The sequence below is a fragment of the Carassius carassius genome, chromosome 24 (genome assembly GCF_963082965.1).
Source record: "Carassius carassius chromosome 24, fCarCar2.1, whole genome shotgun sequence".
In the NCBI taxonomy this organism is placed as follows: Eukaryota; Metazoa; Chordata; class Actinopteri; order Cypriniformes; family Cyprinidae; genus Carassius; species Carassius carassius.
The window spans coordinates 9,020,893-9,048,358 of NC_081778.1; the positions used below are offsets into that span (position 1 = coordinate 9,020,893).

Sequence of the window (27,466 nt, forward strand, 5' to 3'; positions counted from 1 at the left end):
TGTCACACGCGTCATGTGGTTTCTGTAAAAACGAAACCCATGCACATTTGTCCGGCCACGGCCGATGGTGCTATAAATGTAGTGATGATGCCCACTGCTCAGTGCCCATCTCCACATATAAGCACAGCCCTGCACACAGGGCTCGCGCCTATAAGATCGACTCAGATCGGTCACGCGCTCCACATAGTAAACGTGCCCACTCCTCAGTGCCCACAAACACTATGTCACACACGGCGCGTGGTATCTGTAAAAATGAAACCCGTGCACGTACGCTCTGCCCAGGCAGACAGCGAGTCGAAAGCAGTAAATGTGCACACTTGCAGCCCACAGTTACTCGCAGACATCACGAGTCCCACGGGACCCGCTCAGCCCTCCCTCAATCGGTTAAGCGCCGGGACGGGGTCGAGGAGGAGCGATCTGCCCGCTGTGATCAGCGCGCTCCCCGCCTCAAATGCCACAGGCGTAACGCCCATGTTACAGCACACCGAAGCGCCGCCGTTGCTCAGTCAACAGAGCGCGCTTCGCATCCAGCCCTTAGCCATTCATGCAGATGCATGTTCAGCGCTTCCAGGGGTTTCGGATTTGGTGCTAGGCATTATAAGGAAAGGCTACTCGCTACAGTTTTTTCGACGCCCTCCGCGCTTTTTAGCGCACGTCGAAACCACGGTCAAAACAGAAGTAGCACGCATACTTCAGGCCGAAATATCAAAACTTTTGAGCAGAGGGGCTGTAGAGCCTGTGTCTCAAGCTCAAAGCGAGGGGGGGCTGTACAGCAGATACTTTCTAGTGCCCAAGAGAGACAGGGGTCTCAGGCCCATACTGGATCTAAGACAGCTGAACAAGGCATTGGTGAAACGCAGTTTCAGAATGCTTACGACCAGGAAGCTCCTCGCGCATATTCGCAGAGGAGACTGGTTCATGTCAATAGATCTGAAGGACGCGTATTTTCAAATACAGATGGCGTCAAGTCACAGGCGATATTTGAGATTCGCCTTCGAGGGCCAGGCATACCAGTTTGCAGTCCTGCCGTTCGGCTTGTCCGTAGCTCCTCGTACGTTTACTATTGAACTACTGAACTATTTGGACGACTGGCTGATTCTGGCTCTCCATGGATCTCCCCATGGGAGTGCTAAATACCATCACTCAGGCTAGAGCTCCGTCGTTAGTTGTGAGGTGACTGAGGTTCTCTCCTTCCTACAGGAGCTGTTGGATAAGGGCAGAGCCCCATCCACGCTCGAAGTTTATGTGGCGGCCATCGCAGCGTTTTCTGAACAGCGCTCGGTCAGTCAATAGGAAGGAACGATTTGGTCATCCGCTTCCTTAGAGGAGCTAGGAGGCTGAATCCTCCCAGACCTCCGTCAGTCCCTATATGGGACCTCGCGGCGGTTTTGGAGGCCATGAAGGGTCCCCCTTCTGAGCCTATCCAATCGATTAGCCTCCAGCATCTGTCGTTCAAGACAGTATTCTTGTTGGCTCTCGCTTCAGTGAAGCGTGTGGGTGACCTGCACGCGCTCTCGGTAAGCCTGTCGTGCTTGGAGTATGGGCCTAATGACTCAAGGGTCATACTCAAACCTAGGCACGGTTATGTGCCGAAGTCCCTCAACACGCCGTTTCGGGTTTAGGTTATTGCCCTGTCTGCCCAGTCGGTGTCAGGAGAGGATGGAGACTCGAGTCTTCTTTGCCCTGTTAGGGTTTTAAGAGCTTATGTGTCTCGCTCCGCTGTCTTTCGACAGACTGAGCAGCTGTTTGTCCCGTTCAGTGGACGTTCCAAGGGAATGGCTGTTTCGAGACAGACTCTATCCAGATGGATAGTTGATGCCATAGCGTTAGCTTACGCTTCCAGGAGCCTTCAGTGCCCACTGGGCGTCAGAGCACACTCCACAAGGGGCGTCGCCTCGTCGTGGGCGTGGTCTACTGGGATCTCCTTGCAGGATATATGTATGGCGGCAGGTTGGGCCTCGCCGTCTGCATTTATCAGGTTCTATAACCTGGAGGTTCCCGCCTTGCAAGCAAGGCTGCTGTCGGTATAGCCGAATCAGGGCCCTGTGATGGGAATTCTGAGTTCGTGAGCATTATGCGCTGCTGACTGTTATATGGGCAGTATTGCGTAAGACCCGCATTGCCACATTGGTCAGGCCTTGCCTCGACTGTGTGATGTTATATTGCCGCATCTACGGGTGCTGCTAGATATGGGACGGAGGGCTCCCCCCCTTTCCTGTCCTGGACTCTCTGTGAGTCCCTCGGGTGACTGTACACTGTATATCCTGGGCGTTGCTTCAGGTTTATTGGTGTGTGATCCCTGCGTGCACGGCGTTTTACATGGGGTTCCCGTAGCGTCTTAGCTAAGACGCAGTACGAGAGAACTCTCGTAAGAGAACGTACTCGGTTACTAACGTAACCTCGGTTCTCTCTAGAAGAGGGAACGAGTACTGCGTTCTCTGCCATGCGTACGATTCACTCTGGTTCGCTTCGGCGATGAAATAAATCAGGTGAGTCAGCCTTTTCGAGCTCCTTTTATAGGGTTGGGCCACACCCGTTTCGGCGGGAAGTGGCGTGATGGGCGCGAAGCGTCCTAATTGGTCTGATATTGCATCAGCCTGCGCTCGATAGGCTGTGCACTTGCTGCAGAGCAGCCAATGAGCGAGCGAGCCGTCTCGCCTATGGCTGTGTACTGCTGCAAATGCGCTTTACAAAAATTCAAAATTAAGGATAATTTTTTGCTTCAGTATTTCGTGAAAAGAGACTTTTCCCTTAGCGTCTTAGCTAAGACGCAGTACTCGTTCCCTCTTCTAGAGAGAACCGAGGTTACGTTAGTAACCGAGTACGTTTTCACTCTTTGTCTGTTATTTCATGTTACTGCTACAATTTTGAGACCAAAATACTCACCAAAAATCTTGTCTATAGAGGCATTGGAAGGAAGACTACAGTTGAAAATAGAAAACTGTCTCTTCAGTCTCTGGGGGATGTCATTTCGTCCCCCTCCAGGATGAATCATAGCTGCCAAGAACTGGATATCCACAATGTTGGTGAACTCTCCTGGTTTCTCCAGGTTAAAGAAGCCATTTTGCTCCATAAGCTGCCGAACTATCTCATTGGTCACCTGTGAAGAAAGTAAATGGGCTCTGTTAACATTTTTTTTTTTTTTTCTCAAACTTAGCGAATAGAGAGTACTGTTGAGAAATATATGTTTTAGCACCAGTGCACTAAAAAAGGAATTATGCAAATCAAGTGTCTTGATTTATAATCACAATTTATTATATCATAATTTGATAAATGACTGCTGACATGTTTAAGAGAAAATGTACACAACTGTCTCCTTTAAACAAAATAATGTCAAGGCAAACAATGCTGAATTTTGTGAATAATAAACTTCATTCCAATATAAAGGAGACCTATTTGCCTGTAACAGCAGTAACAAATATATAAAAATATATTTTGGGTGATTAGTGAATATAATGCAGGTAAATCTAGAAACTGTTGAATTCACCTGTGCTTCTTGGGAATTAAACAACATAAAAAAATAAATAAAACAATTAAATAAATAGTGTGTTACATCATGCATCTTAAAGAAACTATTAAGCAGCTTTTCTCATATGCAGTTTCTTACCTGGTCACCCCACTCATTGATCACAGGCATATTGATGTCGTCAATAAAGATGGACATTTTTTTCCCTGCCGGAGGGCCGTAAGTGGTTCCCATTCGTTTATCTACATAACTCTCCACAGAACGCTAAAAAGTCCCAGCCACAGAAACAGTCATAAACATGCAAATACACACAAACACATATAACAGCTACTCATTAATTAGGAAGCACAGATGAAATTTATAATATAATATATAATTTATAATATGAAAATATTCTGGCTGCACACACACAAATACCTCTCTGCGTCTGTTCAGTGAGTAACTGAGAGTAGCAGCAATTTTAGTTTACATTTACAGTTAGTCATTTAGCAGACACTTTTATCCAAAGTGACTTACAAATGAGGACAATGGAAGCAATCAAAATCAACAAGAGTGCAATGATATAACATGTCTCAGTTAGCGTAGAAAGGTTTATATCATATATATATATATATATTATTAGACATGCGTGGTATTCGGTAATGCGGTATATCACATATGAATTGCACAGTATTGTTGTCATGGGCACATCTAAATACCATGAATAATTCTATATTTCAAATTATTAATAATTTGGAATGCATTTTAAGAATACTTTTCCCATCAACTGGTCAAAATGCACAACACGATTTATGCTGCTTAAAAGAAACATGTGCGCTCTGATGTAAACAAGCACGCATGAGAAGCACATAGGGGAACACGAGTCACACTGAATGAAAGCACATTCTCTCTCTGACACCAGATGGCAGTAAGCTGCAGAAAATGCAGCCGTTACCCTGGAAACCCCATAAATAAAGCAGCTGCTACTTTCTAAATGTATTTAAGTAGCCATTCAAGTTTGTGGATTTGCTATTGTGTTCATGTAACCACAAGCAGTTCTGTCTTGGCAAGGTTGAGTTGAAGGTGATGGTCCTTCATACAGCAAGAAATGTCTGTTAGAGAAGCTGAGATACGAGTAGGTATCGTCAGATTATCAGGATGGAATGAGAGATTGAGTTGAGTGTCATCAGCATTGCAGTGATATGAAAAGCCATGTTTCTGAATGACATAATATTGTGATGACATGTAGACAGAGAAGAGAATTGGTCCAAGAACTGAGCCCTTGAAGGACCTATCTGAGAGGTAAGACTCAAACCACTGGAGTGCAATTCCTGAGATTCCCTTTGCCAACAGGGCTGACAGGAGGATCTGAAAGTTAACCATGTCAAAAGCAGCGGAGAGATCCAGCAAGATAAGTACTGAAGATTCGAAATCCACTCTTGCCAGCCTTAGGGCTTCAACAACTGAGATCAAAGCAGTCTCGGTTGAATGTTCACTTATGAAACCAGACTGGTTACTGTCGAGGAAGTTGTTCTGTGTGAGAAAAGCAGAGCCTTGGCGGAACACAGCTCGTTCAATTGTTTTTGCAATGAAAGAAGGGAAGGGAAACCTGTCTGTAGTTCTCTAAAAGAGATGGGTGTGTTTCTTAAGTAGAGGGGTTATACAAGCCTGTCTAAATGCTGAGGGAAAAACACCAGTGTGAAGGGATGTGTTAATGATGCAAGTGTGTGCAGGTGTAACTGCAGGAAAAATGACTTGAAGGAGATTAGATGGGATGAGTTAAGAGACTTCTGCCTCAGAAAGTGAAGAGAAGGATGTGAACCAGTGTATGTTTGCTGGTAAGCTTGACCAATTGTGGTGTGGAAACCTGCACCGATGGTTTTAATTTTATTAATGAAGAATGAGTGAAGGTCGTCAGCTGTCAGAGTTGATGAAGGAGAGGCAGGAGGAGGACAAAGGAGGGAGGAAAATGTTTTAAAGAGCATGGGGAATTAGAGGAATTGTTAATTTTGTTATGATAGTATGCCCTTTTAGCAGTGGAGACATTAGCAGAGAAGGAAGAGAGGATTGACTGATAAGCATTAAAGGGATAGTTCACCCAAAAATTAAAATTCTGTCATCATTTATTCACCCTCATGTCATTCCATACCTGTATGAGTTGCTTTCTTATGTTGGACATAAAATAAGTTATTTTGAAGATTGCTGTTGGTGGTTGCCATTGACTTATAAATATTATTATTTTGAATACTATGTAAGAACTATCCCTTTAAGGTCAGTAGGATTTTTTGATTTGCACCATACCCTTTCAGCAACCCTGAGCTTAGAACAATGTTCACAGAGAACATCAGACAGCAAAGGGGCAGAAGGGTTGGTATGGGCTGGTCTGGAAGTCAAGAGGCAGACAGTGTCTAAACAAGATGTAAGAGTGGAGCAGAAAGTATCAGTAGCAGTGTTAGCATTAAGAGATCATAACTGTTTAGGGCGAGAAAGCGAAGATGAAACCATAGCAGATAGCCGGGAAGGTGAGAGTGAGTGTAGGTTACGTGGAAAGATGACATGTTGGGGGTATGTGTTTTGTCAGGAACCATGTTGAGGTTAAGAGTGAGTAAGTGATCCGAGGTGTGCAGTGGAGTAACCAGTACATGATCATTGGCGCATGTCGTTTGAAAGAGGCAAGCAGAGTGTGGAAATCTGCAGCCTGAGGTTTATCTAGGTGGATGTTGAAGTCTCCAAGCATAACTAACTTTTTTCATATTGCTGAGAAAAAATAAAAAGCTATGCTACTGTAAAAATATGAGACCTACTGTCTTGGTACTAAAATGTAGTTACTAGCATCACAACTTTAGTTAGTTAGTCCACAAATATTAAATTAATATTTCATCATAAATGCATTACAAGCATATATGTGCATACTTCATTGACAGTGTTACCCAAATACCTGCTGATGAAAGACAAATATAGCAAAATACTGAACATGTTTTGGGGAAAAAACACTGTCTTTATGTACCTGAAACATAAGAGGTGTGGTGGCAGAAGAGAAATTGAGACTCTTGGCAGTGTGGGACTCTGGGTCGTATTTGGACATGCAGCCTTTGATCATGACAGTTTTGGCAGTGCCCTGCTCTCCTATCAAAAGCACAGCCTGAAACACATGAAGAAAATGTAAGTAGACTCTACTTTATCAAAATACAAAAAAATTATAAATGTGTCAGTGCTCTGACAGCAAAGGTTAACTTTGCATAAGTTTCGGAAATAAATTTAAGTTAAGTTCTTAGCAAGCCATTCCCTGGTCCACATTTCCAAAAGGTTGACCTTGCATCTCTCAAGTAAAAACTTGCTGTAACTCAAATTCAGCATGTTGTGTTGCATATCACTCAAGACAGCTGATGTCAATTAGCATTATTGCTGCAAATCTGGTTCGTAAATTGCTTGATGCTCCAATTTGTAATGTTAAACAAAAGCAATGTTGAATGTAACAGCAGAAAGGGACAATTATCTATGCATAATGGATACATTATGGACCTTTTCCGAATACAGTTTTATAATTTATTTTGAAGACTTGGAATTGAAATGCACAAAACAGTGGACTACAACTATGAATCGGTTTATGGTGCACCGCTGTCTCACAGAAAACAAAATATAAAAAAGGTGTTGATTAATTTATGACAGAATTTTCAATAATAATTGAGTAAAATGGCGAAATCCCTCAAAAGAAAATCGCAGTCAGTTGCATGTAATCTTGCAAAAACGATGCTGTACAAATAATCACACAGAACTTTTAATGGCGCTCACCTTGCCCTGCTTTGCAATGGTCTGAATGAGAAAGTCAGTGCGAACATTGTCTACATTGGGCACCAGTATGGAGCCATACTCTGGTGTGGAGTCAGGTGGGTAAATATACTCTTCTACTCTGGTATTCCAATGAACCCAGTGGCCTGCAAAATAAACAATAGCTAAATTGTTTGTTATTGTCAGCACTCTAAATAGAGCATCACGCAAGCACTTTCATTAAAATTCTAGAAAGCCAATGTGTTCTGTAATTAAATAGGGTTATTAGCTCTGGTTCTGAATTGCAAAGTGTTCAATATTTTGCAATAAAATTTCTAAATGACCTTGTGAAAAACAGAGACTTTTGGATCTAAGCTATTCTGTTTTATGCTTTAGCTGTGAAAACAACAAGTCAGCGCGAAATATACTCATATTGTGGCCCTCCAAAAACCCCCAACAAAGACAGAATCAGTTTTAAACAAAACTTTGAGTGTCAGATTTGTCTTGAGGCAGAATAAAGATTCAGTATTCTCCATAAGCTAGCAAATTCGCCTCTCTATACACATAAATGTCAGAGAAACTCTGTAGCCTGCAGCTTGAATTGTACTGACAGAGGGAGTAATTTCCTTGCATGTTCCTGTACAGAAGAAAAACTGTTAGTGTTTTGTTGTCATTTACCCTGTCATTGGAAAAACATATTTTTTTCAATTAGATCAAAGTTTCTATATTGATTAGTACACCTAATTACAATTTACCTAATTACTTTAGATACATGGAGGAGTTGTAGAAAACAGAACCATAATTGACCAAGATAAATGTATTGACTGATAGATGCAAAAATATAGCAAATATAACACTGGGGAGAAGGAAATGTGCAAGTATATTAGATACCATCATTAGTGACGTAAAAGTCAAACATAGTGTCCTCGCTGTGGGGAGGGATGTTGGGAAGGTCAAGGTGAATGCCATCATGGTGACGGAGCCATCTCTCTAACTTAATTCGATCATCCAGCTCCAACAGGGCTCCCACACTCCACATCAGAGCAAAGACATACAGACGCTCCATGTGCTCACGAGACAGCTCCCCTCCCTGCTCCTGATGGGTTACAATATCAAAGACATCATCAAAAGTATATCAGAGCACACAGGCCTGATCATTTATTTATTTTTGCATGATAAACATTTATTTATTTTTGCACAATAAACCAAGAGAACAGATATTATGCTTAATCAAACATATCCAAACCAAAAATAAATTGTGCAAACTACAATAATACACTTGGCAAGTGTGTTGTAAGCTACTTCACATGCGAGAAGGCTAGCCAATCATAATGTTCAATGTCATTTAATTATACATATCACACTTGTAATAAATAAAAGCCTATTTATTTCTAAAGGTCAAACAGAACGTGCATGTAACACTAAATTGTGACATATGAAGCTTTGGCTAACATTGTAAGTAGATTTAAGGAGCCTTTGTATAATGTGCTCATAATCTCATAACTAACTGCTTTATGAATGTCAGGTTTAGGGATAATGCATGACATTTACTGGGAACAATGAATCATATTCAAAAAATGAATATGAACAATGTTATCATATTCATCATGACTTTCAGATAAGGGGAAAATCTGTAAGGGACGAATATTAAAACTGGTCAGGAATTCATTATATTCATATCTGTAGACTGTTTTAAGCTCTTTTTTTGCTTATATCATATAATATAATAATAAGTTGACATCTGATTTTCTTCAGTTGATCAAAAAGCATTCAATTTCAGTTTGATGCAACCACTGTCAAGATAAGTAAAATATCACTGTATGAAATGCAGTGAAATAGTATTATTTAGCAGCTTATAGTAGTTAGGAGCATAAAGGGTCTGGGGTTAGATAAAAAAATATTATAGGATATAGTGCCAAAACAGCAGTCTGCTAATTGGCAACCCCTGGTGTATGTACTAATCACTACAGCTCTGTTCTTTAATGACAAAAAAAATCAAAGTTTAAAACCCTTATTTTTAACATACAAAACAGAAGGCAAGTCTTTCATGGTTGCAAAATCTTGGTTAAAATGCAACCTTGGGCTGAATGAGTCCTTGCAGCATGTTTATGCACTGCATGATGATGAAGGCCTCCAGCATGTCCATTTTATACTGCAAAGATTGAATGCAGAACCGATACAGTTCGGGAAAGGAGGAAGAGAAGAGCTCCCTCAGGACCACTCCTTCCTGAGGGGAACGGTTCTTCAGCCAGCCCTGAGAGCACACACACAAACACACAAATGAAAAACCTGTTGGGAAGAACACACAGAGAGTGGAAGACAGAAGTCCACAAACAGAAATTAAATTAAGTATCTTTTAGAGCTCAAAAATATTTGTCCTTCTTCTCTGTCTTTCTCTGGCTCTCCCTCATTTACTCTTCTTTCATTAAACAGTTTAACACTTTGAAGCAGAGAGCTGCACGGGTCCGATTTTGTAAATCCGCACCCGCCCGTACCCGCAGTGCTTAAAACCGCATCCGACCCGTTTTCTGACAGCAGCACTGATTAAAATCCGCACCCGACCCGACCCGCTTAAAATAGAACCGACACCTGACCCGCACCCAAAATCAAATCAGTTAAGCCAATCACATTAGACACACTATGCTTCCAGAAGTCATAGATCCTCTTCTGACTATTATTAATTCCTCATTGTCATTAGGATATGTCCCCAAAACCTTCAAACTGGCTCTTATTAAGCCTCTCATCAAAAAACCACAACTTGACCCCAAAGAACTAGTTAATTATAGACCAATCTCGAATCTCCCTTTTCTGTCCAAGATACTAGAAAAGGTGGTATCCTCACAATTATATTCCTTCTTAGAGAAAAATGGTATATGTGAGGATTTCCCGTCAGGATTTAGACCGTATCATAGTACTGAGACTGCTCTCCTTAGAGTTACAAATGATCTGCTCTTATCATCTGATCGTGGGTGTATCTCTCTATTAGTTTTATTGGACCTTAGTGCTGCGTTTGACACAATTGACCACAACATTCTTTTGCATAGACTTGAACACTTTGTTGGCATCAGTGGAAGTGCATTAGCATGGTTTAAATCGTACTTATATGACCGTCATCAGTTCGTAGCAGTGAATGAAGATGTATCCTATCGATCACAAGTGCAGTATGGAGTACCTCAAGGCTCAGTACTAGGGCCGCTACTCTTCACGCTTTATATGTTACCCTTGGGAGATATCATCAGGAAACATGGTGTTAGCTTTCACTGTTATGCTGATGATACTCAGCTCTATATTTCTTTGCAGCCCGGTGAAACACACCAATTTGAAAAACTAATGGATTGCATAGTCGATATAAAAAAACTGGATGACGAGTAATTTCTTACTGCTAAATTCTGAAAAAACAGAGGTGTTAATTATAGGACCTAAAAACTCTGCTTGTAATAACCTAGAACACTGTCTAAGACTTGATGGTTGCTCTGTCAATTCTTCGTCATCATTTAGGAACCTAGGTGTGCTATTTGATCGCAATCTTTCCTTAGAAAGCCACGTTTCTAACATTTGTAAAACTGCATTTTTCCATCTCAAAAATATATCTAAATTACGGCCTATGCTCTCAATGTCAAATGCAGAAATGTTAATCCATGCATTTATGACCTCAAGGTTAGATTATTGTAATGCTTTATTGGGTGGTTGTTCTGCACGCTTAGTAAACAAACTACAGCTAGTCCAAAATGCAGCAGCAAGAGTTCTTACTAGAACCAGGAAGTATGACCATATTAGCCCGGTCCTGTCAACACTGCACTGGCTCCCTATCAAGCATCGTATGGATTTTAAAATATTGCTTATTACTTATAAAGCCCTGAATGGTTTAGCACCTCAGTATTTGAATGAGCTCCTTTTACATTATAATCCTCTACGTCCGCTACGTTCTCAAAACTCAGGGAATTTGATAATACCTAGAATATCAAAATCAACTGCGGGCGGTCCTTTTCCTATTTGGCGCCTAAACTCTGGAATTACCTACCTAACAATGTTCGGGAGGCAGACACACTCTTGCAGTTTAAATCTAGATTAAAGACCCATCTCTTTAACCTGGCATACACATAACATACTAATATGCTTTTATTATCCAAATCCGTTAAAGAATTTTTAGGCTGCATTAATTAGGTAAACCGGAACCGGAAACACTTCCCATAACAAACTATGTACTTGCTACATCATTAGAAGAATGGCATCTACGCTAATATTTGTCTGTTTCTCTCTTGTTCCGAGGTCACCGTGGCCACCAGATCCAGTCTGTGTCCAGATCAGAGGGTCACTGCAGTCACCCGGATCCAGTACGTATCCAGACCAGATGCTGGATCAGCACCTAGAAAGGACCTCTACATCCCTGAAAGACAGCGGAGACCAGGACAACTAGAGCCCCAGATACAGATCCCCTGTAAAGGCCTTGTCTAATAGGAGCACCAGGACAAGACCACAGGAAACAGATGATTCTTCTGCACAATCTGACTTTGCTGCAGCCTGGAATTGAACTACTGGTTTCGTCTGGTCAGAGGAGAACTGGCCCCCCAACTGAGCCTGGTTTCTCCCAAGGTTTTTTTCTCCATTCTGTCACCGATGGAGTTTCGGTTCCTTGCCGCTGTCGCCTCTGGCTTGCTTAGTTGGGGACACTTCATCTACAGCAATATCGTTGACTTGATTGCAAATAAATGCACAGACACTATTTAACTGAACAGAGATGACATAACTGAATCCAGTGATGAACTTCCTTTAACTATCATTTTTGCATTATTGACACTGTTTTCCTAATGAATGTTGTTCAGTTGCTTTGACGCAATGTATTTGTTTAAAGCGCTATATAAATAAAGGTGACTTTGACTTTGACTTTTTTCTAATTTTATTGCCAGGTCATACAGAAGTTATTTATGGAAAACTCTTTTTAAAAGATATTCGTATTTTTATACGATTTATCTTAATTTTGATCAATGTTTTATCAATCAATTGCCCGTATTTAATAAATAAGAAGCAAATATACAGCAGACAATATAATAACTTTAGTGTAATTGACAGAATTACTAAAAAATATTTTGCTACCTAAAAGTTAAACATTTTTTGTGTCACGCATGCATGCATGTCTATTTCCCTCATATTAAATATAAAACGCATGTGGACTGATATTTTTCCAATGTCTGGACTCCTTTATTAATGGAGTATATAAACAGACGTTTCAATATATTGGTATTAAATGCATTTTCGGAGAATGTATATTTCACGTTTTTACTGCAAATGTCGAAATACGTGCTCTGTGGTCCATCAGTGCTTGAGTCACTGATCACATTAGAATAAATTGTCTCATAATAAAATACAAAATTGACTGATTTATGAATGTATATGCATAGTTCTCATCAGTCGGAAATACAGATAAACGCTTTCATTTGTTGTATTTTTGATCCTGAAAGAAAACAGAACAACAAAAGAGCGAATCATACCACCGTCTGAGGTTGTGCTTCAAGTCGAACGCACCCATTTTTAAATCGTTCACAGCTGAGCATCGCGAGAGGCGGATCTGCGCCAGAGCGCACGTGAATGAGCTGCACAAAGTCATTTTCAGATGCAATTAAAAAAAAACAACAACCCTGGATAGCCTAGATTAGGCCCATATTCACAAATGTGTTAGCTATGGAATGAAATATCTGATATTCAGATTGTCAAATACATGCAAGTGGAAGTGTATTGTTGTTTAAACACCTTTATAACGATCGCGTTAGTTGAGCTGTATGCGCGATATAATTTTATGACACAAATTTTGAAATAGGCTTAAATCAAACATTTTAATTCAGATTCTGTGTATATATATATATATAAACGGAAAACAAAAACAACGGAAAAAAAACAGCTATCTGATCTTTTACGTCTGTTAACTAATGACTCATGCAGCCGTTCGCGCGGTTGTGATTTTTTAAAAAGTGGAACGTAGGCCTATTTTTACGTTTGCATGTGACTGTTTTGAACCTGTGTTTAGACCCGTGTTTCCCCTGTGTCCGACCTGACCAGCACCCGTATCCGACACAGTTGGATATTTTTCACCCGTTTCAGCCAAATTTGCGGGTCACCCGTCGGGTACCCGAACCCGTGCAGGACTCTACTTTGAAGTCTCTTGTAAAGACAGAGTGAAATGCCTTTGTTATTTTAGACTCCATTAATTCAGAGTGGAGAAAAATAAATAACTAGCATAACCACTGGTTACTTCGTGGTTCTGTGGATGCCTTTCTTTACTTCAGTATTCAATGATGAACTGCCTTTAACTGTCATTTTGCATTATTGACACACTGTTTTCTTAATGAATGTTGTTCAGTTGCTTTGACGCAATGTATTTTGTTTAAAGCGCTATATAAATAAAGGTGACCTGACCTGACCTGACTTGAATAGTTAATTTTTTTTTTGATTACTTCAATTCAGTCCATTAAGAAGGCCAGTATGTGCAGTAACGGCACTTAAAATTTTTATCTTTAGTGTACCGCCACTTTTCCTGTCAAAGCATCAGTGTCACTGTCCGTGAGCAGCTGAAGCCCTGTTTCCAGGGTATGAAAGTGCATTTTTCAGTGATTCAATCACAAGCTATCAGCCAAGATTCATTTATCATTTCCATTTGGTAAATATGCATTTTGAATGTGAAAACAGCTGTGATTTTTGGTCCTAATGTAATTTAAATTTAAATTAGCTGACTATCTGATCTATACTTTTTTTATGTATACTACAATGTGATAAGGCTAATTTCAGATTATATTATATTGTATTATATGCATATTATTAAAAAGAATATAATAAACAATACATATGATAATACAATATGGGGTGTGGGTCCCTCAAGAGGGTACTGGCAAATTTGTTCCCCATTTCAAGCATAAGCTTAAATTATCTAAACATACAATAAACATAAAATAAAAAAAAGGACGATTAAGTACTGGTTCCACCCACCTCCAAAATAGGGCTCCAGTTAAGAACAGAGGAGCTCATAAACACCATTCCATTACGGGACACTGTGGCTGGGGAGGCGTTATCAATGTTGTGTGGCTCAAACACAATCTTGCAATTGGGGGCCATGGGGATGCGGTCACCATTGGCCAGTGTCAGTGTGCGGTTATCATCCAGGACTGAGTTTAGGTTTTCAATCCATATAGCATCAACTGGCCCATCAAGGACAATCCATATGTGTTCCCCTATACACAAAAATTAAGTACAAATGAAAAATGAAACAGATACAGGTACACAAAAGCATAATGATGTGGCTTCCATCAGTCATTTTGATCAATGATAGACAACTGATACCTCATGGCTGATTGCTTTGACGATTATTGTCTAAAGGTCTGTTTGCCGTCTGAACTTGTTAATTGATTTAAAATACCCAGTCGATAGGCTTCAGCGTGTTTTACACATTTAAAGGAACCATTCTCTTTCATATGTTATACATCTTAACAGCCTTTTATGTAAAGGGAGGGCAAAGAATGCCTGTTTGAGAGGCAGACCCAGGCCTGGTCCTCTCATGTCCTTCACTGTCGTCGCTCCTGTTTTATATCCTTCCATCTCCTCCGTGGGACTCAAGGCCGGTGGGTCGAACAGGTGTCGTTCATTTCCCAATCACTCCACCGGCCTCGCTCGTTCCCACGTCCCTCGGCCCCGCCCCACTCGTCACAAGGTTACTTTGATAAAGTGCACTCCACTCATATTGGCATTCTTGGTAAAAATGAGCAAAGGTTGCTTAGAAAATAAATCTGCATGGTTTATTGTTTTGATCCTTCTTTTAAAAAATTCACTAAATCATAACCTATCAGTGAATAAAACAATGGAAAGTGTGTTTGTTTTAGAGCTGAAAAAAGTTTCATGCATATTTTTCTCTTTTTTTTTATTTTTTTCCTTTCTTTTTTTTAACACATAGTCTACCTTTCTTTGCTCTGAGTGTTTTCCTCCAAAGAGTGGAAAAGATTCCATCAGTCCAGTCATTGGTTGCTACATCAAGTCGACCAAACATTTGAGGTGCAGTTATAGCTTTAGGGTTCATGCGCATCTCTCTGTGAGGCTGGCCACAATCTAGACATGAATTTACAGTCAAAATCACACATTAATTAAAAACATTTAATATTTACATTACCTATTAAATATTAATGGTAACATCATGGCCAACTGGTGTTTGTGCCTAATGTCTAATTCTTACCAGTCATTGCCTTCATCAGGGTTTGAATGCAGGTTGTTTTTCCTGCTCCGCTGGGTCCTAGTGCCATCATTCCATGACGAACTCTTTGAGTCTCGTATAGCTGAATGACCTTTAACCTCCATGGTGGGTGATTGATTAGACCAGACTCAGCTACCTAGTAAAAAAATAACGAGAAAAAAAAAAAAAATATATATATATATACAAATAATAAATGTTCCCTTGGTGTAATTTTGGTTTAAGTTCTAATGATCATATATATATATATATATATATATATATATATATATATATATATATTTTTTTTTTTTTTTTTTTTTTTTTTTTCCCAACCTGCTTGTCTATGGCTGACTCCAGATCAGGGTATCCAGCTTTATCCAGCTGAATTCCAGGGAAAAGATCCTCAATCAAACTCAAGAACAATGGCTCATCCTCATCAATCTTAAATGACAGAGACACATTTCACTGTTAAGATTTCTGATACTGATATAAGAAAGTTCCTACCATCAAACAAACAGCAACATGAGGTATGACTGTTTGGTCCATTGGTTGCTGATATGTGAAATATGTCTGTATGCGTGCTGGCACTCTTACCAGTTTGGATAGGTTCATATCTCGCAAAACTCTCATGACAATAGTAGACTCTGTGTCATTAGGATTGGCCCGTTTTGCTGCTCCAAGTGTGCGCAAGACGGACAGAATATTGCGGAGACCGAAGTCATAGTGGACCTAAGAGAGAAAAAAATTTAACTCAGCTTAAGTTCAGCAATAAAACAATACTAAAAACCACTATAGTTCTATGACCTTAAATGCACTAATGACCTATTATTGCTGAAAATATTTGTTTTTTCAATGCCTTAATGGAAAATAATACATCTTTTTACACATGCACTTGAAGGCTCTAAAGTGCTTAAACCCTAATAATTTCCGCTTGCAACTAACTGTAAGTCATAGAGAAATAAATCTTGGTCAAAAGGTAGTGCTCAATTTGGGGACACATCGGCATGGACCCTCTCCTTGAACTGTCACCTTATCGTGGTGGAGAGGTTTGAGTACCCGAATGATCCTGGGAGCTATGTTGTCTGGGGCTATATGCTCCTGGTAGGGTCTCCCAAGGCAAACAGGTCCCTGGTGACGGGCCAGACTAAGAACAGTTCACAAACCCCCTTTATGTTGACAAATACAGCAAGGGCCAAGATGTCGCCCGGCATGGTGCAGCCGGGGCCCCACCCTGGAGCCAGGCCCGGGGTTGGGGCTCGTATGCGAGCGCCTGGTGGCCGGGCCTCCCCCCATGAAGCAGAGACCCCCGACGACCCGATCTCTGGACATGGAATCTGGCTTTAGGGACGTGGAATGTCACCTCGTTGGCGGGGAAGGAGCCTCTTCTGTTATTGGATTTCTGTGCTAACCACGGTTTGTCCATAACAAACACCATGTTCAAGCATTAGGGTGTCCATCAGTGCACTTGGCACCAGGATACCCTAGGCCGGAGGTCGATGATCGACTTTGTGGTGGTGTCATCAGATCTTCGGCCATATGTCTTGGACACTCGGGTGAAGAGAGGGGCGGAGCTGTCAACTGATCACCACCTGGTGGTGAGTTGGATCAGATGGCGGGGGAGGAAGCTGGACAGACTCGGCAGACCCAAACGTATTGTGAGGGTCTGTTGGGAACATTTGGCCGAGCCCCCTGTCAGAGAGATCTTCAACTCCCACCTCCGGCAGAGCTTCGACCGGATCCCGAGGGAGTCTGGAGATATTGAGTCTGAGTGGACCATGTTCTCCACCTCCATTGTCGCTGCGGCTGCTCGGAGCTGTGGCCGCAAGGTCTCCGGTGCCTGTCGAGGATCTCCTCAATCCCACCGACTTGTCTTCCGATGAGGAAGCAATGGCTGGGGAGTCGGAGGAGGACTCGTCCATCACCCGGGCTGAAGTCATCGAGGTAGTTAAAAAGCTCCTCGGTGGCAAGGCACCAGGGGTGGATGAGATCCGCCCTGAGTACCTCAAGTCTCTGGATGTTGTGGGGCTGTCTTGGCTGACACACCTCTGCAACATCGCATGGCGGTTGGGGACAGTACCTCTGGACTGGCAGAACGGGGTGGTGGTCCCTCTTTTCAAGAAGGCCGATAGTGGAACATCGGATTCAGTAGGAACAGTGTGGTTTTCGTCCCGGTCGTGGAACACTGGACCAGCTCTATACCCTTTCCAGGGTGCTGGAGGGTTCATGGGAGTTTGCCCAACCAGTCCACATGTGTTTTGTGGATTTGGAGAAGCCATTCGACTGTATTCCTCGTGGCATCCTGTGGAGGGTGCTCTGGGAGTATGGGGTCGGCGGCCCCCTGCTTAGGGCTGTTTGTTCCTGTACGACCGGAGCAAGAGCTTGGTTCGCATTGCCTGCAGTAAGTCAGACCTGGCTACATGATGGACGCGTGGGCGAATTGGCGGGTCGTGTGTCTGGCGGCTCTTTCCATGGAGGACATTGAAGACATCTACCTATTCAGAACCATGAAAACAGGTCTTCTGCTGATTGGATTAGGCCTTGCCCTGGGTTATCGGGAAATTCAGAAGATGGGAACAGCTGTCCAAAGCCTCACAAGGCTGCCCGTCATGATTGAAGCAGTGGGCAGAGCGGTCAGCATTGAGACTGAGACTATTAACCTCAATATGGATAGCATCACGGTGAAGCTCACGGCTTTGGAAAGGAAATTGGAGGATTTGGAGACCAAAAAAGACAATCATAGTGACCATTAAATTGGAATGCGGCTACAAGACCAAAAAAACTGGTATCTTATTTTCTTTCGGCTCCACTCCCAGCTTGGCCTTGGCTGGATAACAAATTTTCCCCTTGGAAAGCATGGCAATGAGACGCTCTGCGTTCCTCAACCCGTTTCCCACAAGACACCTGCTGATTGTTGTTGACTCTGTCTAGGACCTGACCAAGGCTGTCTCCATGGCAACTTGCTGTGACACTGTATAATCTGTGGACTGAGGCATCTAGAGAGAATCGCAACTCTCCTACAAATACACAAACTCTTACACATATACAGATATGCACTCACCTCCCCACCCCATCCCTCGCCTTCGTCGCTTTGTACTGCCAGTCTGTCAAGCGGGTCCATGACCAGCACTTTCTAGCTGCAGGGTAGGACGACTGCTGCCTGCACTGGATTACCTCGACCCCCCCCCCCCCAATTTCCGTCCCCAGTTGCAAAGTGTGTTTATGGTGTATGTGCTTTTGTTGCTGAGGTGTTTTTTCATGTTCCCATACTGTACTCCCAAAAGGAGCATAGTATGAGTGTTGGTTTTTTTTCTCTTCACTTTCCTAATGTTATACTGTATTTCTTTCTCAATTCCCTGTCTTCCTGTTCTGTCTACCCCATTGTATTTATGTTGTGTATGTATGGACAGGTTGATGGCTAATTTCGCTGGTACTTGTGACTAGTGACAATAAAGGGCTACTACTATAATTTTTATGGACATAATTTCTAGGCGCAGCCAAGGGCCGGAGAGGGTCCGGTTTGGGGACCATACGATTTCGTTGCTGCTTTTTGTGGATGATGTTGTCGTGTTGGCCTCCTCAGGCCAGGACCTTCAGCATGCACTGGGACGGTTTGCAGCCGAGTATGAAACTGCTGGGATGAGAATCAGCACCTCCGAGTCCGAGGCCATGGTTCTCAGTCGGAAAAGGGTGGATTGCCCACTTCAGGTTGGTGGAGAGTTCCTGCCTCAAGTAAAGGAGTTCAGGTATCTTGGGGTCTTGTTCAAGAGTGAGGCAATGATGGAACGGGAGATTGACAGGTGGATCGGTGCAGCTTTTGCAGTAATGCGGTCGCTGTACCGGTCTGTTGTGGTGAAGAAGGAGCTGAGCTGTAAGGCAAAGCTCTCGATTTACCGGTCAATCTACATTCCTACTCTCACCTATGGTCATGAGCTGTGGGTTATGACCGAAAGGACAAGATCCCGGATACAGGCGGCCGAAATCTTTCTCCGTAGGGTGGCTGGGCGCTCCCTTAGAGATAAGGTGAGAAGCTCGGTCACTCGGGAGGAGCTCAGAGTAGAGCTGTTGCTCCTCCACATCGAGAGTAGCCAGCTGAGGTGGCTCGGGCATCTATTTCAGATGCCCTCCTGGACGCCTTCCCAGGGAGGTGTTCCAGGCACGTCCCACCGGGAGGAGGCCCCGGGGAAGACCTAGGACACGCTGGAGGGACTATGTCTCCCGGCTGGCCTGGGAATGCCTCGGGGTTCCCCCGGAAGAGCTGGCAGAAGTTGCTAGGGAGAGGGAAGTCTGGGTGTCTCTGCTTAGACTGTTGCCCCCGCGACCCGGATAAGCGGAAGATGATGGGTGGATGGATGGATTGGCATGGTATTGTCCTGATCACCCCATTGGGGGTGCTAAACAGTGCTAAAGTGCTAAGAAAGAAGACATTCACACAGTCATAACTCCTGATACATTTGTCACAGTGTCATTATTTTACACTAGTTCATTGTAAATGAAAATGCATCAGACAAATCTTGGCCAGATATAAAATTTCTAAATGCCATTTTTAGTGTAAGACAATTTTCCTGGTTACATTTGTTACTGTTGTTTGCAAGGACAATTTTAAAGAATGTCCCATAGGAATGAATTTCAAGAACAGTGCAATTTTCAGTAAAATGTACTAAGAAAGTGGTAATAATTTAATGAATGAGCTGAAAAGAAATATGACATTGCAAAGCATATTTACAAGTGGTATAATGTAGGTGAACAGATCTATTCTTAACTTGCCTACAACATACTCACAAATGACACTTTTAGTCATTTTAGAAAATTTTAGTTCCCTTTCAGTCGGTCACGTTCGACGTTACGAATGGGATCTCGCCCGAGAGCCCAAACACCTTCGAGAGGTACAAAACGAGCCAATGGTACACAAAGTACCTTGGTCTGTGGGATTTGCATCGCGAGCTCCGCCCCGCAGAGCGGGTATATAAGGAGCAATGCGTCTGTCAAGCGGGTCCATGACCAGCACTTTCTAGCTGCAGGGTAGGACGACTGCTGCCTGCACTGGATTACCTCGACCCCCCCCCCCCAATTTCCGTCCCCAGTTGCAAAGTGTGTTTATGGTGTATGTGCTTTTGTTGCTGAGGTGTTTTTTCATGTTCCCATACTGTACTCCCAAAAGGAGCATAGTATGAGTGTTGGTTTTTTTTCTCTTCACTTTCCTAATGTTATACTGTATTTCTTTCTCAATTCCCTGTCTTCCTGTTCTGTCTACCCCATTGTATTTATGTTGTGTATGTATGGACAGGTTGATGGCTAATTTCGCTGGTACTTGTGACTAGTGACAATAAAGGGCTACTACTATAATTTTTATGGACATAATTTCTAGGCGCAGCCAAGGGCCGGAGAGGGTCCGGTTTGGGGACCATACGATTTCGTTGCTGCTTTTTGTGGATGATGTTGTCGTGTTGGCCTCCTCAGGCCAGGACCTTCAGCATGCACTGGGACGGTTTGCAGCCGAGTATGAAACTGCTGGGATGAGAATCAGCACCTCCGAGTCCGAGGCCATGGTTCTCAGTCGGAAAAGGGTGGATTGCCCACTTCAGGTTGGTGGAGAGTTCCTGCCTCAAGTAAAGGAGTTCAGGTATCTTGGGGTCTTGTTCAAGAGTGAGGCAATGATGGAACGGGAGATTGACAGGTGGATCGGTGCAGCTTTTGCAGTAATGCGGTCGCTGTACCGGTCTGTTGTGGTGAAGAAGGAGCTGAGCTGTAAGGCAAAGCTCTCGATTTACCGGTCAATCTACATTCCTACTCTCACCTATGGTCATGAGCTGTGGGTTATGACCGAAAGGACAAGATCCCGGATACAGGCGGCCGAAATCTTTCTCCGTAGGGTGGCTGGGCGCTCCCTTAGAGATAAGGTGAGAAGCTCGGTCACTCGGGAGGAGCTCAGAGTAGAGCTGTTGCTCCTCCACATCGAGAGTAGCCAGCTGAGGTGGCTCGGGCATCTATTTCAGATGCCCTCCTGGACGCCTTCCCAGGGAGGTGTTCCAGGCACGTCCCACCGGGAGGAGGCCCCGGGGAAGACCTAGGACACGCTGGAGGGACTATGTCTCCCGGCTGGCCTGGGAATGCCTCGGGGTTCCCCCGGAAGAGCTGGCAGAAGTTGCTAGGGAGAGGGAAGTCTGGGTGTCTCTGCTTAGACTGTTGCCCCCGCGACCCGGATAAGCGGAAGATGATGGGTGGATGGATGGATTGGCATGGTATTGTCCTGATCACCCCATTGGGGGTGCTAAACAGTGCTAAAGTGCTAAGAAACAAGACATTCACACAGTCATAACTCCTGATACATTTGTCACAGTGTCATTATTTTACACTAGTTCAATGTAAATGAAAATGCATCAGACAAATCTTGGCCAGATATAAAATTTCTAAATGCCATTTTTAGTGTAAGACAATTTTCCTGGTTACATTTGTTACTGTTGTTTGCAAGGACAATTTTAAAGAATGTCCCATAGGAATGAATTTCAAGAACAGTGCAATTTTCAGTAAAATGTACTAAGAAAGTGGTAATAATTTAATGAATGAGCTGAAAAGAAATATGACATTGCAAAGCATATTTACAAGTGGTATAATGTAGGTGAACAGATCTATTCTTAACTTGCCTACAACATACTCACAAATGACACTTTTAGTCATTTTAGAAAATTTTAGTTCCCTTTCAGTCAGTCACGTTCGACGTTACGAATGGGATCTCGCCCGAGAGCCCAAACACCTTTGAGTGGTACAAAACGAGCCAATGGTACACAAAGTACCTTGGTCTGTGGGATTTGCATCGCGAGCTCCGCCCCGCAGAGCGGGTATATAAGGAGCAATGCGAGCAACATGCATTCAAGCTTTTGCTTCGGAGCCGAGCACATCGCGTGCTGCTTCAACACCTCTGAAAGAGCAAATTTCTTTCATAAAAGAGATACGGGTCGATTTGCATCTTTTTAAAGATGTCATTTCGCCCGTGTGTTTCTGGGTGCGGTCGATACATCGCTCCTCGTGACGGCCACAATCGCTGTATCACGTGTCTGGGCTCCCAGCACGCTGAGACTGCGTTTGTGGATGGCTCATGTTCTCATTGCGGGGACATGACCATCTCGGCATTGAGATCCAGACTCGATTACCTTAAAAGGTATAGAGTCCCCTCTGCCACAGCCCGTTCTAGCTCTTCTTCTCGTAAGAGGGCTACTTCGGCTGGTGGCTAGGATGATCTGAGGGTTACTGTGTGGGCTTCCCCGCCGAGCCAACCTCCTCAGGCCACACCCCCCTCACAGACACCGCAGCCGGTTGAGTTTCCGGATGAGTTTGCTGGACCCTCTCAGGCTCCTGACATCTCATTCGGGGCTCGCGAAGAGGACCATATGTCGATCGCCGCATCACAAGGCGGGCTTGAGTCCTCGGGAGATGAGGATTCTGCTGCGTTGTCTGAGTCCAATCCCGAGCTGACGGCCGTGCTTTCCCGGGCACCGGAGAGCATCGGGCTTGAGTGGAATCCTCCGCCCTGTCCCGAGCGCTCGAGGCTGGATGATTGGTTCCTGGGGGCTGCTCATGCGGATTGCAAGTACCCCCCTCTGGTTCCTTTCTTCCCGGAGGTGCACCAGGAAGTAACCAGTTCATGGAAGGCACCTTTAACTGCCCGAAACCTTTCTGGTACTTCCTCCACCTTCACTGCCCTCGATGGCGGGGCGGCCAAGGGGTATGCTGGGATTCCCCCGGTGGAGCGTTCTGTTGCGATGCAACAGTGTCCACAGAGCACCTCCACTTGGCGTGGCGGTCCCAAGCTGCCCTCCAAGGCCTGTAAGTTCTCATCCACGCTTGTGGCCAAGGCTTACAGAGCTGCGGGCCAGGCCGCTTCTGCCCTGCATGCCATGGCCTCACTTCAGGTCTATCAGGCCAAGCTGCACGAGGGCAGTGCTGACACAGGGGTTTTGCAGGAGGCGCGCACTGCTACCGAACTCACTCTCCAGGCGGCGAAGGTCACTGCGCGCTCCTTGAGTCAGGTGATGTCCACTTTGGTGGTCCAGGAGTGCCACCTATGGCTGAACCTGGCAGACATGAGGTAGTCTGATCGGGCTCAGCTCCTCAACTCCCCAGTCTCCCAGGATGGCCTCTTTGGCGACGCGGTAGAGAGCTTTGCCCAGCAGTTCTCTGCCACCCAGAAGCAGTCTGAGGCCATCAGACACATCCTGCCCCGGCGGCCCACTGCTGCCTCCACCCCACCGCCGGCGCAGCAGCCTCAGCCTGCTCGTCGCAGAGGGCGCCCACCTGTGGCCTCCTCCACTCCCGAGATGGCTGCAGAAGGGCGGCGCAACCCGTCTCTGCCCCTAAGCCTACCAAACGCCTGGCCAAGTGGCGTTCCTGAGACAGGCGACCCGGAACTGGAGACGTCAGCTCGTCAGGAGATGGTAGCAGGACCACTCCTTCCCCCGGAGGAGGGCCAGGGGAAGAATCCCTTGTTCTTGTTTTCTTTTTGTTCCGCCACTGGCCCTGCGGCCAGTGGTACCCAAACCTTCACTAAAAGAGCTGTTTCCTCTACCTCCGGGTCCCAAGAGGCCACGAACGACAGTTGGCGATGTGCTTCCTCGCCGCTCTCGCTCTCCTCTCCCTTTGCCAGTTTCCATGCAAAGCCGGCTCGAGAACGCTTTGCCTTCTCATGCCCTATGTGCTACTTGGAGTCAAACGAGTGCCCGCACTCCGCCCCCGCTAAGGGACGCTATGCCTCCCATGGCGGGGCTGTCTGCTCCACCACGCTGCCCCACCGTGGGTACGCCTGTAGTTCCCTTGACCCTGCTGGTTCAGTTTCTGGGAGCCTGGCTAGAGCTCCCCGGGCCTTCCCGTTGGCTCATCCGGACGCACAGGCTCGGCTACGCGATTCAGTTCGCCCAGCGTCCCCCCAGGTTTTGGGTGTGTCCACGCGACGATGGTGGGCAAAGATGCCCCTGTCATGCGCGTGGAGGTCGCGACCCTGCTGGCAAAGGGAGTGATATCCTGGGCCAATCCTGGACTTGCGTGCCTTGAACCGAGCTCTGCACAGACTCCCGTTCAAGATGCTAACGCACAAGCACATTTTCGAATGCATTCGTCCGATGGATTGGTTTGCAGCGATCGACCTGAAGGACGCGTACTTTCATGTCTCCATTCTTCCTCGACACAGACCGTTTCTTCGGTTTGCTTTCGAGGGGCAGGCATATCAGTACAAGGTTCTCCCATTCGGGTTGGCCCTGTCTCCCCGTGTCTTTACGAAGGTCGGGGAGGGAGCCCTGGCTCCTAACAGGGAACAAGGTGTCCGTATCCTCAACTACCTCGACGACTGGCTGATCCTAGCTCACTCTCGAGAGCGGTTGTGCGAGCACAAGGATCTGGTGCTCAGACACCTCGCCCGACTGGGTCTTCAGGTCTACTGGGAAAAGAGCAAGCTCTCGCCTGTGCAGAGGATCTCTTTTCTCGGTATGGAAATAGACTCAGTCGCTATGTTCGCGCAGCTTACAAACGAGCGCGCGCAGTCACTGCTGAATTGCCTGAGACATTTCGAGGGCAAGAGAGCGGTTCCACTGAAACTGTTTCAGAGGATCCTGGGGCATATGGCTACCGCGGCGGCATTCATACCGCTCGGGTTACTTACTTACATATGAGACCGCTTCAGCAGTGGCTTCATGACCGAGTCCCGAGATTGGCATGGCAACAGGGCACGCTCCGAGTGACCATCACTCTGGCCTGCCACCGAAACTTCACCCTGTGGTTGGACCCCTCGTTTCTACGGGCCGGCGTGCCCCTAGTACCGGTGTCCAGATATGTTGTTCTGTCAACAGATGCCTCTGCCACGGGCTGGGGTGCCATGTGCAACGGGCATGCTGCGTCGGGCTCCTGGACAGTGGCATGTCAATTGCCTCGAGTTGCTAGCAGTACGGCTTGCTCTGCACCGCTTCAGGGCCCTGCTGAAGTACAAGCACGTTCTGGTCTGTACGGACAACACTGCGACTGTAGTGTACATCAACCATCAGGGTGGTCTACGCTCCGGCCGCATGTCGCAACTCGCTCGCCAATCTCCTCTTGTGGAGTCACAAGCATCTGAGGTCGCTTCGTGCCATTCACATTCCGGGCAGGCTCAATCGTGCAACCGACGAGCTCTCACGGCAGCAGTCTTGCCCCGGGGAATGGAGACTCCACCCCCAGTCGGTTCAGCTGATTCGGGAATGCTTCGGAGATGCTCAGGTAGACCTGTTTGCCTCTCCAGAAAATTCCCACTGCCTGTTGTTTTACTCCCTGACCGAGGGCACTCTCGGCACGGACGCCCTGGCACACAGCTGGCCGCTGGGCTTGCGCAAGTATGCGTTTCCCCCAATGAGCCTTCTTGCACAGACGTTGTACAAGATCAGGGAGGATGAGGAGCAGGTCCTCATGGTTGCGCCTTTCTGGCCCGGCCGGACCTGGTTCCCCGAACTTGTACTCCTCACGACAGCCCCTCCCTGTCCAATTCCTCTGAGGAAGGACCTTCTTTCTCAGAGACGGGGCACCCTCTGGCACCCACGTCCCGATCTGTGGAACCTACATGTGTGGGTTCTGAATGGGTCACGGAAGGTTTAGGTACCTTGCCACCACAGGTGGTAGCTACCATCACTTCAGCTAGAGCCGTGTCCACCAGACACGCCTATGCTTTGAAGTGGGACCTCTTCGTCACTTGGTGTTCTTCACAGCGTGAGGACCCCTGGAAATGTACGATTGGGTCAGTGCTTTCCTTTCTTCAGGAGGGGTTGGAACGAAGGCTGTCTCCTTCCAGCCTCAAGGTCTATGTGGCCGCCATTTCGGCTCACCATGACCCTGTTGAAGGTAAGTCTCTAGGGAGGCACGATCTGATCATCAGGTTCCTGAGAGGAGCAAGGAGGCTCAATCCGCCTCGCCCTCAGCAAGTCCCCTCTTGGGACCTCACAGTGGTTCAGCACTGCAGAGAGCTCCCTTCGAACCCTTGCTCTCAGTAGAGCTAAAGTTTTTATCTTTGAAAACTGCACTCCTGACGGCTTTGGCTTCGGTGAAGAGGGTCGGGGACCTTCAGGCAATGTGCCTGGAATTTGGGCCGGCTAACTCTCACGTTATCTTGAGACCCCGGCCTGGGTACGTGCCCAAAGTTCCCACAACTCCTTTTAGGGATCAGGTGGTGAACTTGCAAGCGCTGCCCCTGGAGGAGGCAGACCCAGCCCTGGCACTGCTCTGTCCAGTACGTGCGCTCCGCACCTACGTGGACAGACCTCAGTGCCTTAGGACCTCAGACCAGCTCTTTGTCTGTTACGGAGGCCAGCAGAAGGGAAAGGCTGTCTCCAAGCAGAGGTTATCCAACTGGATAGTGGATGCTATTGTCCTGGCTTATCAGGCTCAAGACCTGCCATGCCCCCTAGGGGTGAGAGCTCACTTAACTAGGAGTGTAGCTTCCTCCTGGGCGCTGGCGCATGGCGCCTCGCTAACAGACATCTGTAGAGCTGCGGGCTGGGCGACACCTAACACATTCGCAAGATTTTATAATCTCCGTGTAGAGCCAGTGTCCTCCCGGGTACTCGCCCCTTCGGGCCAGTAAGGACCTGCTCGGTGTCAATCCGCTTGCTGGGCCATTCCATTCCGCGGACTGGATGCGTGCACTATTCCCCTAAGGTGAGTTCCTCAGTCAGAATCCGAGGTTCCTCCAGCACTGTTAGAGTCCAACACTTGCGTACATGCCCTTTGGTCAGCCCTGTGTGGGACTAGGTGCCTCCATGTGTTGTGATTCCCCTTTTCTGGGCAATCCCACGGTGTATGTCCACAGTAAGTCTCTCCGCAGCATATATCTTTCCCTTTGCAAGCCCCTTGCCAGCTCTGTCGTTGAAACTTCAACCCTGCGGGCTGGGTACCTCAGAGTTCTTATGTATCACCAACTTGGTGGATACCTGCCTTCTGTAAGTCCTCCCACGGGCAGGCAGCCTGCTAGCATACGTCCAGTTGGAATATGCTACCCAGTGTATTCTGTTTGAGCTATAGGCCCTCACTCGTGCTGG

The 27,466-nt window shown here is 45.6% G+C and overlaps 1 protein-coding gene across 1 annotated transcript in view; it reads right to left on the minus strand.

Annotated features, from left to right (window-relative positions):
- dnah5 (dynein, axonemal, heavy chain 5) overlaps nucleotides 1–27,466 on the minus strand; it is a 215,682-nt gene that overhangs the window by 107,449 nt on the left and 80,767 nt on the right. The window contains exons 39-49 of the mRNA XM_059507404.1: nucleotides 16,017–16,151; nucleotides 15,756–15,863; nucleotides 15,426–15,579; nucleotides 15,155–15,301; nucleotides 14,192–14,433; nucleotides 9,291–9,467; nucleotides 8,105–8,309; nucleotides 7,238–7,380; nucleotides 6,453–6,587; nucleotides 3,608–3,730; nucleotides 2,887–3,100 (exon numbers count right to left, since the gene is read on the minus strand). Of these exons, the coding sequence (XP_059363387.1) occupies nucleotides 2,887–3,100; nucleotides 3,608–3,730; nucleotides 6,453–6,587; nucleotides 7,238–7,380; nucleotides 8,105–8,309; nucleotides 9,291–9,467; nucleotides 14,192–14,433; nucleotides 15,155–15,301; nucleotides 15,426–15,579; nucleotides 15,756–15,863; nucleotides 16,017–16,151 (1,783 nt within the window). The remainder of the gene's footprint in view (nucleotides 1–2,886; nucleotides 3,101–3,607; nucleotides 3,731–6,452; nucleotides 6,588–7,237; nucleotides 7,381–8,104; nucleotides 8,310–9,290; nucleotides 9,468–14,191; nucleotides 14,434–15,154; nucleotides 15,302–15,425; nucleotides 15,580–15,755; nucleotides 15,864–16,016; nucleotides 16,152–27,466) is intronic.